Below are 15,043 nucleotides of genomic sequence, written 5' to 3' on the forward strand. Positions count from 1 at the left end.
AACTTGTGGTGTCAAAGTGAAAAGAAGGAGATGATTAGTTGTCATTTTACTGCAGTGTTTGCCACTACCTCCAAAACAAAGCAAATACAGCTAGTGACTAATTGCTTAATCAGTTTGTTGGGGCTTTTTTTTTTTTCTCTCAGAAAACATGGTCACCTCAGGAAGGAAGACAACAGCTCATTTGCAGCTTAGTGCTTTACAGTCTGATTCTGGGAGGTGCCAAGTACCTCCTCTCAAAACTAGAGGAGATAGAGAATTTACATATTGAGAAGGGACTAAGTTGATATAGATTCAACCTCTGACGAAAAGCTTTTCAACAAATTTTCATCCTGCAGGGTGAAATGTATATTAAATGAATTGTCCAAATACCAAGATACAAATTACAGCGTGCCATAGCTGCGCTCAGGGCAATTAGGTGCAATCACACCTTAATGAAACTGGATTTAATAAAAAGTCTTCATATAACTATATTTCAAATATCAAGATATTGCTTCTATGATAAGCTGTTTATGTCAGATTTACATTTGGCCTTGAATATTCAGGAAGAATTACTACCTTTTATAACATTCAAAATTCAGTGGCTTATCATTATTTGTTTTGAGGTTCCTGTGAGTGGACTGAGTGTTAGACTCAATTCAATCCCACACTATTTCCTCATACACTCAACCATGAAATACTTTTGTTTGTTTGTTTGCTTTTAAAAAAAGGGAGGCGACAAGTTTAAAAGCTCAAAGAACATCAACTCAAGGGAAAACATGCTGAGACTGAAAAAGTAGTCTGAAGTGATTCAAGACCAGGGGGTAAATGCAATCTACTGCTAGCGATTGACACTGCAGCTGAAGCCAGTGACACGGTGCTGACTTACACTGGGTCAGCATCTAACCCCCTGATCGCTAATGCAGGAAGTGAAGGCTTTTCAGGCTAATCTGTAGTATGAGTCAGACGCAGAGTACTACTGCAAACTGACTCCCCATACGAGTATTTTACATGTTTGCTTAGCCCTCCTCAGACATCACCAGTGGTCTATGCCTGTTAATGCCTCCTCCTCAAAGTGCTTAACCATCACAACATACTAAAACCCACAATCCTTGTGGTCCTCTGACTGTTGGCTTGCCTATAGCTAACTGTTAACTCAGCAAAAAAACCAAAAAAGCAGCATATATGAGAAATGCTGTTTTCTCAGCTCATCGCGGATGAGGCAGAAAATGTTTTCAGTTTCAGCTGGAAAACTTATCTCTTTAAAAACGAGTGGTTTTTTTCCAGTAAGCAAGACTGGTTACGGTAAGAAGCTTGAAACAAACATAAATGTGTGGTTTTTAAGGAAAATAAAATATTTTATCTAACCAATATAAAATGTTGCTATTAAAATTTGCTATAACCAACGTACATGGAGGTTGCCTTGTCTTTGCCAAAGCAGCAAACTGCAGTGGCATCTAATAAACCAGATGAGATTCACCTTCCTACCAGTTGGTAAGCAAAACAGGGATGATGGCTTTAGAGCCTTTCCAATATGCGTAATCAGCAGTTCTAAACGTCTCCTTCTTTGGAAAACAGAAAGCAAGTTAGAAACTGGCTGCAGTAAACACTGCTTTCTCTGTTGACTATAGGTTAGTTTTGCTGATATTTTCCATAGCTGTGCGCCTAGCGAAGGAAAACAGCCACTGGGCAGGAAAAGAGACTCTGGAGAGCTTGTAGTCTTTCTGTCAGCATCAGTAAAACTGATACGCAGCCACACCGTGAAAGGAAAATGGCAGGTTGCTTTAATTCCAGATAAGCAGCAGCAACAGAAAATTTATACCATCAGAATAGATGGCTTCTTTTTCAAGTTAGATACAGATGGTGCTTACCTTCCTTCACTTCAGTTTAACGTGCATCAAGCAACACAGTTAGACAATTCAAGCCAGAAGCCTGGCTCCTTACCCTGCATCTCATCCTCAATCCCTCTTTTCCTTCTAGTAAGGTAACTAACTTACTTCATCACCTTTGTCTCCCTTGCTATCAAGTGAGAACATTCTAATAGCATTTGAAAATATGCAGTTCTGCATCAGTTCTAAATATAATTAAGTAGATAATATTAGAAATGGCACAAAAATCAGGAATAAAAAAAAGTATATTCTAACATGTAGCACTGCAGAACAGTCCACAGTGATATTCATAATTTAAAAAAAAAAAATACTCATGCCCGTGCTCGTGAAAACTTACTACATGTAACATGGTCTACTCTTCAGTAGCATTTTCATTCAGCTGCTGCCATGATTAATATCCAAGTGGATAGTTTAGGCATTTATTTTATGAGGAAATACTTAAGGAATTATCAAACAGGCAGAGTAAAGGTTAAAGTCTTCTTGCTTATCTAAAACTTAAAAAAAAAAAAAAAGAGTACAGTTGAATCTTCCCAATTAATAGACTGGATACTTACTTTTGCACATGGACCACAACCTAACACATAGAGGAAAAAACACTGCAATGTTTGTTTTAAATCTGTTCTTTTCCTGCCCTAGGATGGATGCCTGTCCACAGCTGTGACCTGCTTCCAGAGTGGGATACTGAAATTACAACCAGAAAACAGCCAAGACAATTCCACATTCATCCAAACCACTAAAGTCTTCAAAAACTTCACTTTCAGAAGCCCTGAAATCCAGGTAGGATTTCCTCACAATGCTCAAAAATGTGATCATTGCTCCGTATTTTCTGTATCAGACACCACCAGCAATGGTACAATCATCGAAAGCAAACTTGTTAGAAAAACCGGTCTGCCTTTGATTACTTTGAAAATCAAAAATGTCCAAAAATTTCCTGCAATTCTGGGAAAGGCATTCACTCCGATCCTGTCAATTGCGTGTATGTACTTGGCAACCACGCTATGTGCTGGACAACAGGACAAGGATTACTGCAAAACATGTGAATGAAAGGTGTCGTTACTTTATTCTTTCCCTTTCTGAAATAGCCTTTATCTCAGCTTTTCCATTTGTAAAATGCTTTGATTACAACCCTCGTGATTTTTCAGTAAGAAAGCGTGAAGCGTTATTTATGATCCTGATGTGCCGTTTAGAAGTGGCATGATTTTCTTTTATCTTCCAGCAGTGTGAGTCTTCATGTGAATCTTACGAGAAAAAAAGCCCCAAAGAGTTTTTGAGGAGCTTTGAAAAACTAATCCAACAGGTAATCAGAGATGATTCCTCCTGGGTGCTTTCTGACATCTTGCAAACAATTACAGATACCTTTATTTTACGCTATTTCTAACAATGTGCTGTTTTTACAGTTATTCAAGAACTGATGTGAGACGCACCAGAGCTGAAGGCTACAGAAAATCTACTATTTAAAGCAGACACTATGTTATTTAAGACAACATGAAAAATGTAAATATTTTCCATTGCTACTGTGCTGTGCTGTGTGTGTGGTAAGTGAAAGCTTGTCCTAAAATATTAAGGAGTCTTACTTGGATGGCTATTCATAAGATGGATGCTGTTTTGAAAATGATCCTAACCTTACCTTGCAGTGAAAATTAAATTACAATTTCACAAAAAAATGTTGTCTTAAAGGACTTCACCACCACCTTCTGCTGAACTAGAAATACATGAGATGGCTACTCCTGTATTTTGGCTCTGATCTTAGATGAATCTCATACAGAGACGTCTCAAACTTTTTAAAGAAAATGAACAAAAGCTTATCAGATGCTTTGAAACCTCAAAAGGTATTGACTTGGACAAATTTCCTTATCTACAAAAATACCACACACACAATTTTATTTGTAAGTTCTTAAAACGTATTGTAGCTAACTGTGGAAAAATATCCTGCATTTAACTGTCTTAGAAATACTGGAAAAACATTTACAAATCACACTGCATGGCATGGGTCTGACCGTTGTCCATCATCAAGCACATTTGCCATGGGTTTCAACAGGGAGAGGAGTAAACCACATGCTTGAAGGGGAAATGGAGGATTCTGTGGGGAAAAAGACATTTCAGAAGACGGAATTCCACTAGACTCCCCCAGCTTAATGTGATAAATCAGCAGAGGCATGACCAGGTCCAACAAATACAGTAATTTGATTATTCAGAGTAAAGCAGCTCATATACAGATTGCCCTTTCTCAGAAGACAATATTTTACACTCATATCCACGTACTATTAACACTATTCCTCCTCTCTACTCGATACATATAAACGATTTAAGTTTCATTAGCAATTTTTTCTTTAAAAAATGTCAAGTTTTTTGTTACATGGAAACCTGACTGTACAGCTTCCAAAGCATGAACATTTCTGTGGGACTATGGCCAGAGTCACCATTGAAATTTTTTTAAAATAAAAGTGAGTATCATAGCACTTAAAACTAGTTTTTCTATACCACCATATTCTGCTTGCAATGATTCTGTACCTCTAGACTCCTCCACCTGAGAAGTAACTGTTAATTTACCCCCTAACAGATATTAGCCCCATGTGAGGACACTGATCTTGGAAGAGTGTAAAGCCTTCCAGTAAAAATTAACCTTTCATCTATTTTTCTCTGTACTTACTAGAAACGTGGTATAGAGAGGAAAATGGAAAGCTACATCTAGTGTTACGATGGAAAATGACAAGCTTAGTTACCTCCAAAAATAATGAGGTAGTATTAAAAATATTTCCATTCCTACCCATGTCCGCCTAAAGGAAAACTAATACAAAAAAGCTGGTTTGGCTCCACTTTTTTTTTTTTTTTTTGCCTTGTTCTGAAATATGAACCTCCTCAAAACCATATGTCAGAGGAGGAAGGAAGATCCTCAGGGCAACAACGAACCAGGTTTCCACCATGAACTCTCCTTATTTCTAGTGCTGATCATTTTGATTTAGTGAGTGGTTTTTTTCTTTTGATTTTTTCTCTTTCAAAAACCGCTTTTCCTCTGAGCAATGTTCTCTCTCATACCTCAGTGTTTCCACGTTACTGCATGAGAATTAACATTCTAAACAGGAACCACCACTCATATGTAAGTAATCAAGCTATTAAGTTTGAATGGTATTCTGCACCTTTTATCCCCGTTTCTCTGACTTCGCTCCCCACAAAGCCTCATCTTCGTACAAATAATATAGCGTGCATTTTTTGATTTGGAAGTGTCTTTTCCAGTAGTTCGCCAAGTGCATTCAAATCAATACTCTAAAAGGACCTGTTAAAATTCTTGTTGTGCAGATGAAATGTGATTAGTGTGCCCTAACAAAGAGAACGTTATATGTTACATATTTATTAATAATCATTATAACGCATTGAGAAGTAACTTTTGTACCTGGGATGGATATTTTATGACAGAAAAGCGATTTCCTACCAGAATGTCATAAGCTAAGTAGATACTCCTGCCTACGCTGCAACAATTTCTGGGTTTTGTACACAAGGTAGCATGTAATGTGCAGTCAGTAATGTAGCTATTTCTGTTTAGTGACTTGCTCCACTGTTTTTCAACTATGGATCTCATCACACCAAGCACAGTGCTAGAGGGTTTTTGTTATTGTTGATTTAGACCAAATATATTAATTTGTTAATTGAGGCTATTTCTTGTACCTGCAGAACAACTTAAACCAAAAATCTCATTCATAGGATTCAAACAACTAGTGAGAAACTGTAACAAATGTGACTTAGAGAGCTAATAGTTCTGAGATCTTCCAGAAAACTGTATTTACTGGACAATCCAGTCCAGATATGTATGGGGAATATTAATCACAAAACTATCACAGCTGATTGTAGTTAACACCACACCTCAGGGCAGCGTTGGCACAATCACTGTGCTCTTCTCAGAGTTGGGAAAGGTTGAGTGTAATATCCAGGGTGTGTTACTTGAATCCCAAATGGAGAACAGGAAATCAGTGAAGGCAGCTCAGTCTTCACGAAGACATCATCTTGTTCTTCTCCGCTGTTCTGAGGACTAAAAAAAAAAGATGCCCCAGGAAGAACCTGTGACCCTAGGAAGCTCGAGTGATCGCAATTCCAGATGTGTGCACAAACTTGACTTACTTTTATTTTTAAGATGAACTCTCTTTGTACTAACTGCACTCTCTGCACAAACAATGTATGTTTCATTAACTGAGCACATATAGGTAAGCCATAAAAGCTCATTACCTCCCAGGGAGGTTTTACAATGTTATTTATTATTTTGGTCATCAGTGCCCTTTGCAGGCACTTCAAGATGTGTTTTAGCATGGTATATACAATTCTGTGTAATATTTACTTTTCCTGAGAAGATTCTTTATTTTTATACCAATTGACTCATTTAATTTAATTATTTATTGCATTTCTGTGAATGGAATGTTCATACTAAGGACTATGTGGTCTGATTTATTTATATGCCTATGATATTAAATAATTTTAGCTAATACAATTTTCTCCTGTTCTTTTCTTCAAAAACTTCTAACTATTTCTACCCTGACAGTGGCCCATAAGACACCTCAGTGAACCTTATTAGGACAGACTGTCATAGACTTTGCCAGGTCAGATCAGGGACATGCCATATGTTTATCTTTCCCTTGTTTTTATGGAACCGTTAAGGAGAGATCATTAATTTTTTATTGTTCCCATCTCATTTGAAAATCTTTTTCAAAAAATGGCTTTTCAGGCTTAATAAATTTGTTTTGGCACACACACAGCAGGTTCAATCACGTCACCTAGGTTTTTTTAGACTGACATGAACAAAAATCAGATAAGTTCACGTTTTGAGTCTACACTGAAAGAAATCAAACACCTGAAAATGTAACTCTAATAATTATCCAGACTGTTTTTCATTGTTCTCTCTCTTCATCTTACTTTTCTCCTGCTTTGAAATGTCAATCCTTTTTCCCATCCCAATTTGATAGGATGTGTTGAAGTTCTCAAAAAATGAGGTTTTTTTAGCTACTGTACTTTATAAGGGTAGCTATATTTTATCTTTTATAAAAATGTCTTTTCCATAAAATGTTACAGAATTGGACTTTGTTCCAACAAACAAGCATGAAGCTCTAATCTCTTTGGAAAACACTGACACAAATAGTATCTCCTTCCATTAATTTCCTTTCATCAGACATTTGCATTTGTTGGGGTTGACTTCCCTCTAAAAAAAAAATTCGTGCAGAAATAAATAAAAACAAAGAGGAATTGTCATAAACCACTGGAGATTTCAGGCATAAACTGCTCCTATGTCCAGGACAGAGGACAATGTCACTATGATCTCTCCCTTAGAAGCTGACTGACTCCCAAGGAGCTGGACATGCCAGTTGCCTCCTGTTGGCTCCCAAATAGTTCAGTGGTGCTGGACACCTGAATCTGCAGCCTAGATCGCCCTGTAGAAGTGTTTGGAGGGAAGAGTAAAACGATAGGGTCTAATCCAAGCAACCCCTCTTATGTTTGCACACAAGAAACCAGTGGGAGTCAGGTATGCTGGGCTTCACCCAGAGTTAACTACTAGGAACACTTCTCCGCTCACTGAAGAGAAGCAGACATACTCAGGAACAAGCCATCCCACTCCAAACTAGGTATGCAACATAGGTGACTGGAAAAAGACATAGAGTACAGTTCTCACTGTGGTGGGTTCAGCCAGAAAGGAGTTAACTCTACTGTGGCTGCTAGGAAGCTGTTCCTGGATGCAGGGAGCAGCACTGATAACTTCTTAGCTGGCACTGGGGAATGCCTGCACCAGCGTCAAGGTCTTTCTCCCCTTCTGACACTGCAGCTGCGTTCCCAGGTCTCGCGGTCTCGCTACAGACAGTGCTGGGACACACAGTTCAGGCACCTGACCCAAACTGACCAAGGGAGTATTTCATTCCATAGCCCGTGATGGTGGGGGCAGGGGCAGGGAGGGGTCTAGGAGCCATTACTCTCTCCCTTACTGTCTCTCCTTCGCTCCCGTACACTTGCTGACACTCTCCTGACTCCTGCGTCAGCTGCCTCTCACTACTCAACACCTGGTTATGCACTGGTCAGTGGGTGGCGAGAAACTGTATCATATTGTATCATATGTTTGCTTTTCTATTATTTTAATTGCTCATTATTAGGATTATTTGTATATATTAATTTAGATTTAATTAGTAAAAATTAATCTCAATTTTACGAGCTTCCTTATTTCTTTTTCCTCTGATTCTTCCCCTCCACTGGAGGAGGGGAGGGGGATTTGTGAGAGCAGCTTCATGGTATTTGGCTAGCCGGAGTTAAACCACGACACTCAGTTAACTACATATTTGAGGCCTATTCCTACATATGATGAATCTCACTCAAACTACTTGGGCTTTAGATGACATCCAAAATGTTCAGAACACTTTCTTTGGCTGGTGCAGTGTCTCCAGGTGCACAGCTGCTAAATATACTATGGGCCTCTTTTTCCTAGTATAACATATTTAATTTTGCACATATGCAGTGCTTTTGTTTCTTACTTGCATCTCTCAGTATTTCCACCTACAGCTACAATCACATTCAATAATACAGGAAGGAAAATATTTGGAGTACATTTTTCTTTGCTTTTGCAGTCTAAGGAAACTGAGAAATAAATACAGATTAACTATGTAAGTATGATTTCAGAAATATTTTTAGTGGCTGATCTAATAGTGTCTTTGCTGTTGCCATCTGATAGTGTCTAGGTATCGTGACATTGTGTTGTAGGAAGCAAATAGACCCTGAAGCCCTGCAGCCAAACTACTTTGAACCATGTACTTTGGAAGACATTGACAAGACATATTCTTGTAACTCCAATTATAATGCCACAGACCTCACAGAACCTGAAATAGATCACACAGAATCTTTAACAGAAGTCTTTAGGCTTATGGTACATTCCTAAGTCTTTGATGAAGCACAAAGAGGATACGCTGTACATTGTATGGATATGTACTGCTGCAAGAGAGAACAACAGTCAACCTTAGTGATTCTGTAATTCGGTGAACAGAGCCTCCCAAACCAAAGACAGTTGTGCTAATGCCAGAATAAATCAGTTATTTAACTCTGCTGAGAAGTCCAAGTACAGTTTTGCCCAATCTGGCGTACATATCTGTGCACTGACACTGCTGTGTAGATGTCAAAGAACTCCCTTTCAGGGCTGGAACATCTCAGATATGTTGGTTTGTACTGCATACAAATACCATGCTCTTTCTCTCAATAAGGTTTTATTCACACTCCCTGCACACTCTCCCAAGAGCCATGGGGATGGGGAACAGTAACTGTCCTACAGTGTTTTTGCTTTGCACTTGTGCTGATGATCCATTGTTGCAAAAGAAGCAAAGTTGGAAAAGAACCTCAAACATCTTTGTCCAAGTTAATGATCTGAATTGCTGTACTGCCACCTGCTGATAGCAGTATAGAAATTCAAAACAGTTCCAGATAAATAGGTAAACTGAAAGAACCACTCTCATCAGTCTGCCTTGAGATACACTACAGAGATAACTTGAGATCTTTATTCCCCATTTAGTTTTCCCTTTTCCTGCTTACACAGCTAAAGACTTCCCAATGTGCTCTTATTGTCCAACTGTGTTACTGCTGTCAAGAGCATGAAGCTTAAAAAACCCAGAGTAAAAGCACCTGAAAAATTACTCAAAAAAGTTTGTATTTTCTAGGCCCCAGAGATGTTAAAAACCCAAAACATGGGGCATTTCTCATACAGGATAACTTGATTATTTCTGATGGAAGCTTTGTTTCTCTGTTCTCATATCTCACTTTTCTACCTATTTATGTATCACAGGACTCCATCGCTTCAGCAACTTTCCTTCATACCTTTTCCACCACTCTTGAACAGACTGAATTATCAGAGATAACTTACAGAGGATGAAGGTTTTACATTGCAGATAAAATTCTGAAGGAATAAGAGGGTGAAGATTGAAAGTATGGCAATATGGAGTCACTCAGAAAACTGAAAGCTATTTTAAACTTAAAATAAGACAAATTACCCCAAATCATGAATAACATGCACAGGTCAAAGCATGCGTCCTGTATACAGACGTTCCTATAGATGTTCTGAGGCTAAGTTAAGGTCTCTTTATTTTCTTTTGGACAAGAGCACCTTGACTGGGTCTAATGCAATTTAGATTTCACATCATTAGCTGGCTTATTTTTCCAAAGAATTATCTTCAAAGTAGAACTGGATCAACCTGGCTCACAGGTCATGCCACTTGGTGTTTATCCTGACACTGGCTTGCAGCCCCAAGAAGCAAAGAAGTTTGCAGTGAAGCTGACAAGGATCGCACTGTCCTTGCGCAGTAATGCTTCCAAGTCTAACAGCATATCCGAGACAATGATATTTAATGAGTACCTCCAAAATCTCTTCTGGACAAACACTGATTATGATAAGGATTTATGTGCTGTGGCAAGAGAATACAGATGGAGTCCTCAAAATTCAATGCTGGCACCAACTTGATGACAGATAACAATTTATCTGGACACAGCTGAGATCATCCAGAACACAGAATCAACTGTGATAGAACTAAGACAACCCTCCTAAATCAGGGGCTTGATAAGGTATACAGTGAATATGCTCCTGGTTCTTATTGCTGTCACTAGAAGGGAGTAAGATTCCTACTTCTGAACGTACATAAAGACCAAAAATTCACCATACCCTGTCTTTAAGCACCTTCATGTCCAGCAACGCACACTGCCACAGCTTGCTCAAATACAGTAGCATAGTGATGTTTTCTGTTCTTAATTCCTAACATTTAAGTTGCTTTTCTGACTGCTCCCAAGACATGAGTTGACAATTTTGTACAAGTATCACGTTACCAGGAAGTGTCATTCATGTGTAGTTATGTACAACTTGGATCCCACTGTTGCACATGTAAAGTTAGGATTTCTCCTGCACAGACACACAGACATGACTTCACCTCTAACAATACTGAACTTGACCATTCTTTTGCCCAGGCAGTCTTGCAAAGTTTTTCCAGAATTTCTTATGCTCTGCCCTTGTGCCCACTGCCTTACCACCAGCAAACTTTCCCAAGGTAAACCCTATTGCAGGAACTGCATTACAATCAGTTCTGTTCTTCTGTTTGTTGTATTTCAACCAATTAATTCCCCATGTAACGACCCTCCTTTTAAGTCTACTGATGCCTAGAGTCATTACCCTTCAGGAAGATATCGGGAAGGAAGGAAGTCAGAAAGACTTTAACTTTTAAGCCACAGAAGTGAGGGGACCACTCACAAACCAGTAGTAACGGAAGATACAGTACATTTCATATCAAGCTTACCACAACAGATCAGACAAATGCTTTAACACTGTGACAGAGCAGCTCTCTCCATCCTCCCTTAAACCTAACGCAGAGATGACGAGTGAAAAAGGGGTAAAGGCTGGAGCCATATTAATATCAATATATTAATATAAATATATTAAGACAGGGGCTGACTGGAAAACAGTATCAGCAGGGAGTGAAATACAGGAAAACGTGAGGTTGGCACCCAAGCCCAGCATTTCATCAAGTCGAGAAGCAGCTGAGTTTATGACTGCCCTTTGGATGGCGAGTAAACACCGATGTAAAGACCAGATCACAGCACAAGAGGGCAGCAGGCAACTGAGGCACCTCCTCCTCCCAACCCTGTCACAGCTGTGGAAAAAAACATCTCACCAACCCTCAAAGGTAGAGAAATAACGTTCAAAAAGGAAACTTTACTAAAGAGAGCTACAATGCTCCCATTTCTGAAAAGGAATTAATGATCAAATGTTATAAAGTTGATTTTTTTCAATATAAACTAAGATACTTCAGGGTTCAGTGAACTCCTCCTTAGGAGGAAAATCCAAAATTTACCTGGCAATGGCTCAAACTCAGTGAAACAGATCAGATCAGTCCTAAAGATAATTTTCTTTGGTTAAGGGGATAACATCTGCACAGTTATGATTAATTACAATAGGTTAAAAACAGGGACAAGGAAGAATATTAGGATAAAAAAAAAAGGAGAAAACTATTTTAAGCATCAGGTGTGTATAAAGCCTACTATCAACTGTGGTTGAGGATGTCATAAATAATCCTATCAATATTATCATTATTCCCTATTCTACCAACAGGGAAAAAATTCAGGCTCAAAGTAATTAGATAGCCTTCCCAAAGCTTTAGATGAACTCTGTGCCAGTGAAGCAAAATGATGCTCATGAATCCAGTGCAGCAAGTCCACCAGACATGTATGAAGACACGCAGACATGCCACCCAGCACACGTGCACCCGTCCTCTCAACACCCACCTTGTGTCCTACGAACGCTTTTCACGAGGGCATGAGACACCCTGTTCAGACAACGTGCACTTGCTAACGTGAGGCCAATTTTAAATTCACTATCTGTAAGGAAGTAAGTGGGAAGTTTCTACAATATTTTGCTCCCTCCCACACAAGAAATGTCTCTTTTCAAGGCTGCTTAAGAAATGGAGTATACAAAGACACCAGTGAATCAACACAGCAAGAAACGTCTGGCTTAGCTACTGGTATAGGAAAAGCAACATCAAGAAAACGAAAGGCGCTCTGCCTGGGTTCTGTGAGCAAAGAACGCACAGGTAACCCAAAACACCCTTCACAATTTACTCTGCCACTCAAACATACTCTGTGATAAGACTGAACATTTTTGCAACCTGGTAGGATTATTTTTTGATTTTTTTTTTTTTGTTGTTTAAGAGTTCATTTTGTGGAAAACTGGTATTTTTAAGTAAAAATATCTTGATATCAAAATAAACTGCAAATAGGCACAGACCTACCTATGAAGTTCTAAGAGTCCGTTGTTGATTCCATGTTGTGGTGTCTTTTACAAGCACAGTTCAAATGACATCTGTTTAGTCATTTGTTTCCTCTTCCTCTATTAATTTCTTTCCCAATCTTAATTTACTCCCTCTTCATTCATTCTTTCACTCTCTTTTTCTTCTACCCTCCTTCTCAGTTTAATGGTCCCTAACATTTACAACTCTTGCATTAACATCAAACAGGACACAGGACTGGCAAATCTTGCCTCACCTATGTCACAGGTCCTTTCGTACTCAGAAAAGCACTAAAATTATTTCCAGTTGGCAGTGCACTCTTCTTTTATAAAAGGTTGAAAATGGCACATTACCAGCACATAAAATCTTTGCTGTCAGGACGCTGGACAGCTAGGAGGAATCCCTATCAGTACTAGCTTCTCAGCTACATACAGCCTGTTAATGACAAAATGGCAAAAGCCATTCGCATTTTGGAATCTACTAGCAAAAGCTCAGAAAAATCAATGCCACGATGTACCATTAGGAGAAGTATTACTTGAAAACAAGCCTACATATAAAGGACAACAAGCAGAAGGATTTGGAGACTTTGCTATCTCTGGAAGAATTCACACTTCCCTTTTAATGGTTTCTAACACATTTTCTCTCTGACAGAAACTATGAGTTGCAGCACAAAGAAAAGGCTAATTTTTGCATGGAAACTGCTGGCCCAGAGTCAGCCCAGAGCTAGAAGACGAGGCAGAGAGCCCATGGGGCAGGAATAGGTGGGAGGGCTTGGTGGTTATCAGGCCTCCCTTGGTCTCATCACTCAACCAGCCCCCCTGAGGGCCTCAGGGCTGCAGCAACCACCCTTCCCATGGAACAGAGCACTGCTGCTCTCCTGGCCGCAGAGCACTTGGCCCGTTTCTGACATACTAACTGACTATTTGCAGCTGAACAATAGTTGTCAGCATTCCTTATCGACTTAACTGCCTCCCTTCTTGGTGTACACATCATTTTTGCTTGAACTCTCAGTCCCTTCAGCTGTCCCATGCTCTGTCTGTCACACAGCTGCTATACTCCTCTCCCCCTGCCATTGTTTTTTCAGTCCCTGCCTTTACAGGAACATTTTTTAGACAAACATGCATGATGAAGTTCTGTGTGGTGAGACTAGCTTCAGAAATTCTTGTTCCTTTCCCCATCCTCATCCACGCTTTTGACTGGCTCAGTCCCAACCCTTCACTGTTGCCTTAGCTGGGCAAGTAACTGCAACTGCACTTCAAACCTGAAACAATTCACGTTAAAACCAGCCTTGGTGGCTTTTGTTTATTTTAACCCATTCTTTTCATTATCTGGTTCACACCATGGCACTACAAAGGGCTGAACAAATACCAGGTAACAACCCTACCTGGCAGTAGGAATTTTTGATGGCACAGAAGAACAAAGTCCTGGGTACATATTGCCTCAAGCTCCTTTACCATCTGTGTTTCACTGGGGCAGGGCTGGCTTCAACCATTTCCACTTCCATCCCCCACAAGCCCCCAACATTTGCTTTTTCTGGGGTGAAAAAAGGGCGAGGTGGCAAGTTATATTTGATCTGGGTCAGTTCTCTGACGCAGACAGACACACTGCACCACCACATGAACTCACACAAAACCATGAACTGGCACAACAGCAGCAGCAGCCAGAGGATGGGAACAAGAACCAAGCATCAGGAGAAAGACGAGCCCAGTCAACTCAAGGAGCTCCAGTTATGGTGAGATCACTGCCATGACGACGCGCATGGCACCTGCACCAGGTTGGGCTGCTCGTGGCAGCACTCGGCACTAGGGCAGACAAGAACCTCTCCGGGATTTGTTAACGATTAACCAATAACTGCCTTCAAAACATGTCCTCCTTAAGCATGAATGTTCTACATCATAAGACTTTCCTTAAAAAGATGTTGTACAAGGCAAACTCAGAAGCAGACCAGGCTGGGAATTTTTCAGTGAAATGTTTTTCCACTGGAGGATAACAATGTGTTGAAACCGAAACTTTTCTTTGCAACTTTCACTGACACAGTCTGACAAATCTTTAAACAAAAAAGTATTTCTCAGGTCCAGGATGGAATGTCCAATAAAAACAAGAGCATGTGCACAAGAGCAGAGCAGACAGCAGGTTTCTGGGATTGACATTCCCCAGGGAAGTGACTGCTAGAGTTGGGGTCAATCCCTGCTCTGCTTGATTTGGCTTCTCCGCTTGGCCCCATGCCATCAAGAGGTGCCTACTCAGCAAGCTTTGACTGCTGTGGAACAGCCTCTCCCTTCCTGCAGCATTTTTTATTAAAACAGTTGAAAGTTTTAACATCATTTCAGTGTGGCACAGGGGAAAAAAGTTAAAATTGAGAAAATTACACTTCTGTGAGATGGGGAAATATTTTCTGGCCAGTTC

The 15,043-nt window shown here is 39.8% G+C and overlaps 1 protein-coding gene across 1 annotated transcript in view; it reads left to right on the forward strand.

The window, feature by feature from the left end:
* The window catches only part of IL21 (interleukin 21), a 4,864-nt gene extending 1,587 nt beyond the window's left edge, over positions 1–3,277 (forward strand). The window contains exons 3-5 of the mRNA XM_010146746.1: positions 2,502–2,642; positions 3,085–3,162; positions 3,263–3,277. Of these exons, the coding sequence (XP_010145048.1) occupies positions 2,502–2,642; positions 3,085–3,162; positions 3,263–3,277 (234 nt within the window). The remainder of the gene's footprint in view (positions 1–2,501; positions 2,643–3,084; positions 3,163–3,262) is intronic.
* Positions 3,278–15,043: the final 11,766 nt, after the last annotated feature.

Source organism: Eurypyga helias, unplaced genomic scaffold (assembly GCF_000690775.1).
Source record: "Eurypyga helias isolate BGI_N326 unplaced genomic scaffold, ASM69077v1 scaffold14142, whole genome shotgun sequence".
In the NCBI taxonomy this organism is placed as follows: Eukaryota; Metazoa; Chordata; class Aves; order Eurypygiformes; family Eurypygidae; genus Eurypyga; species Eurypyga helias.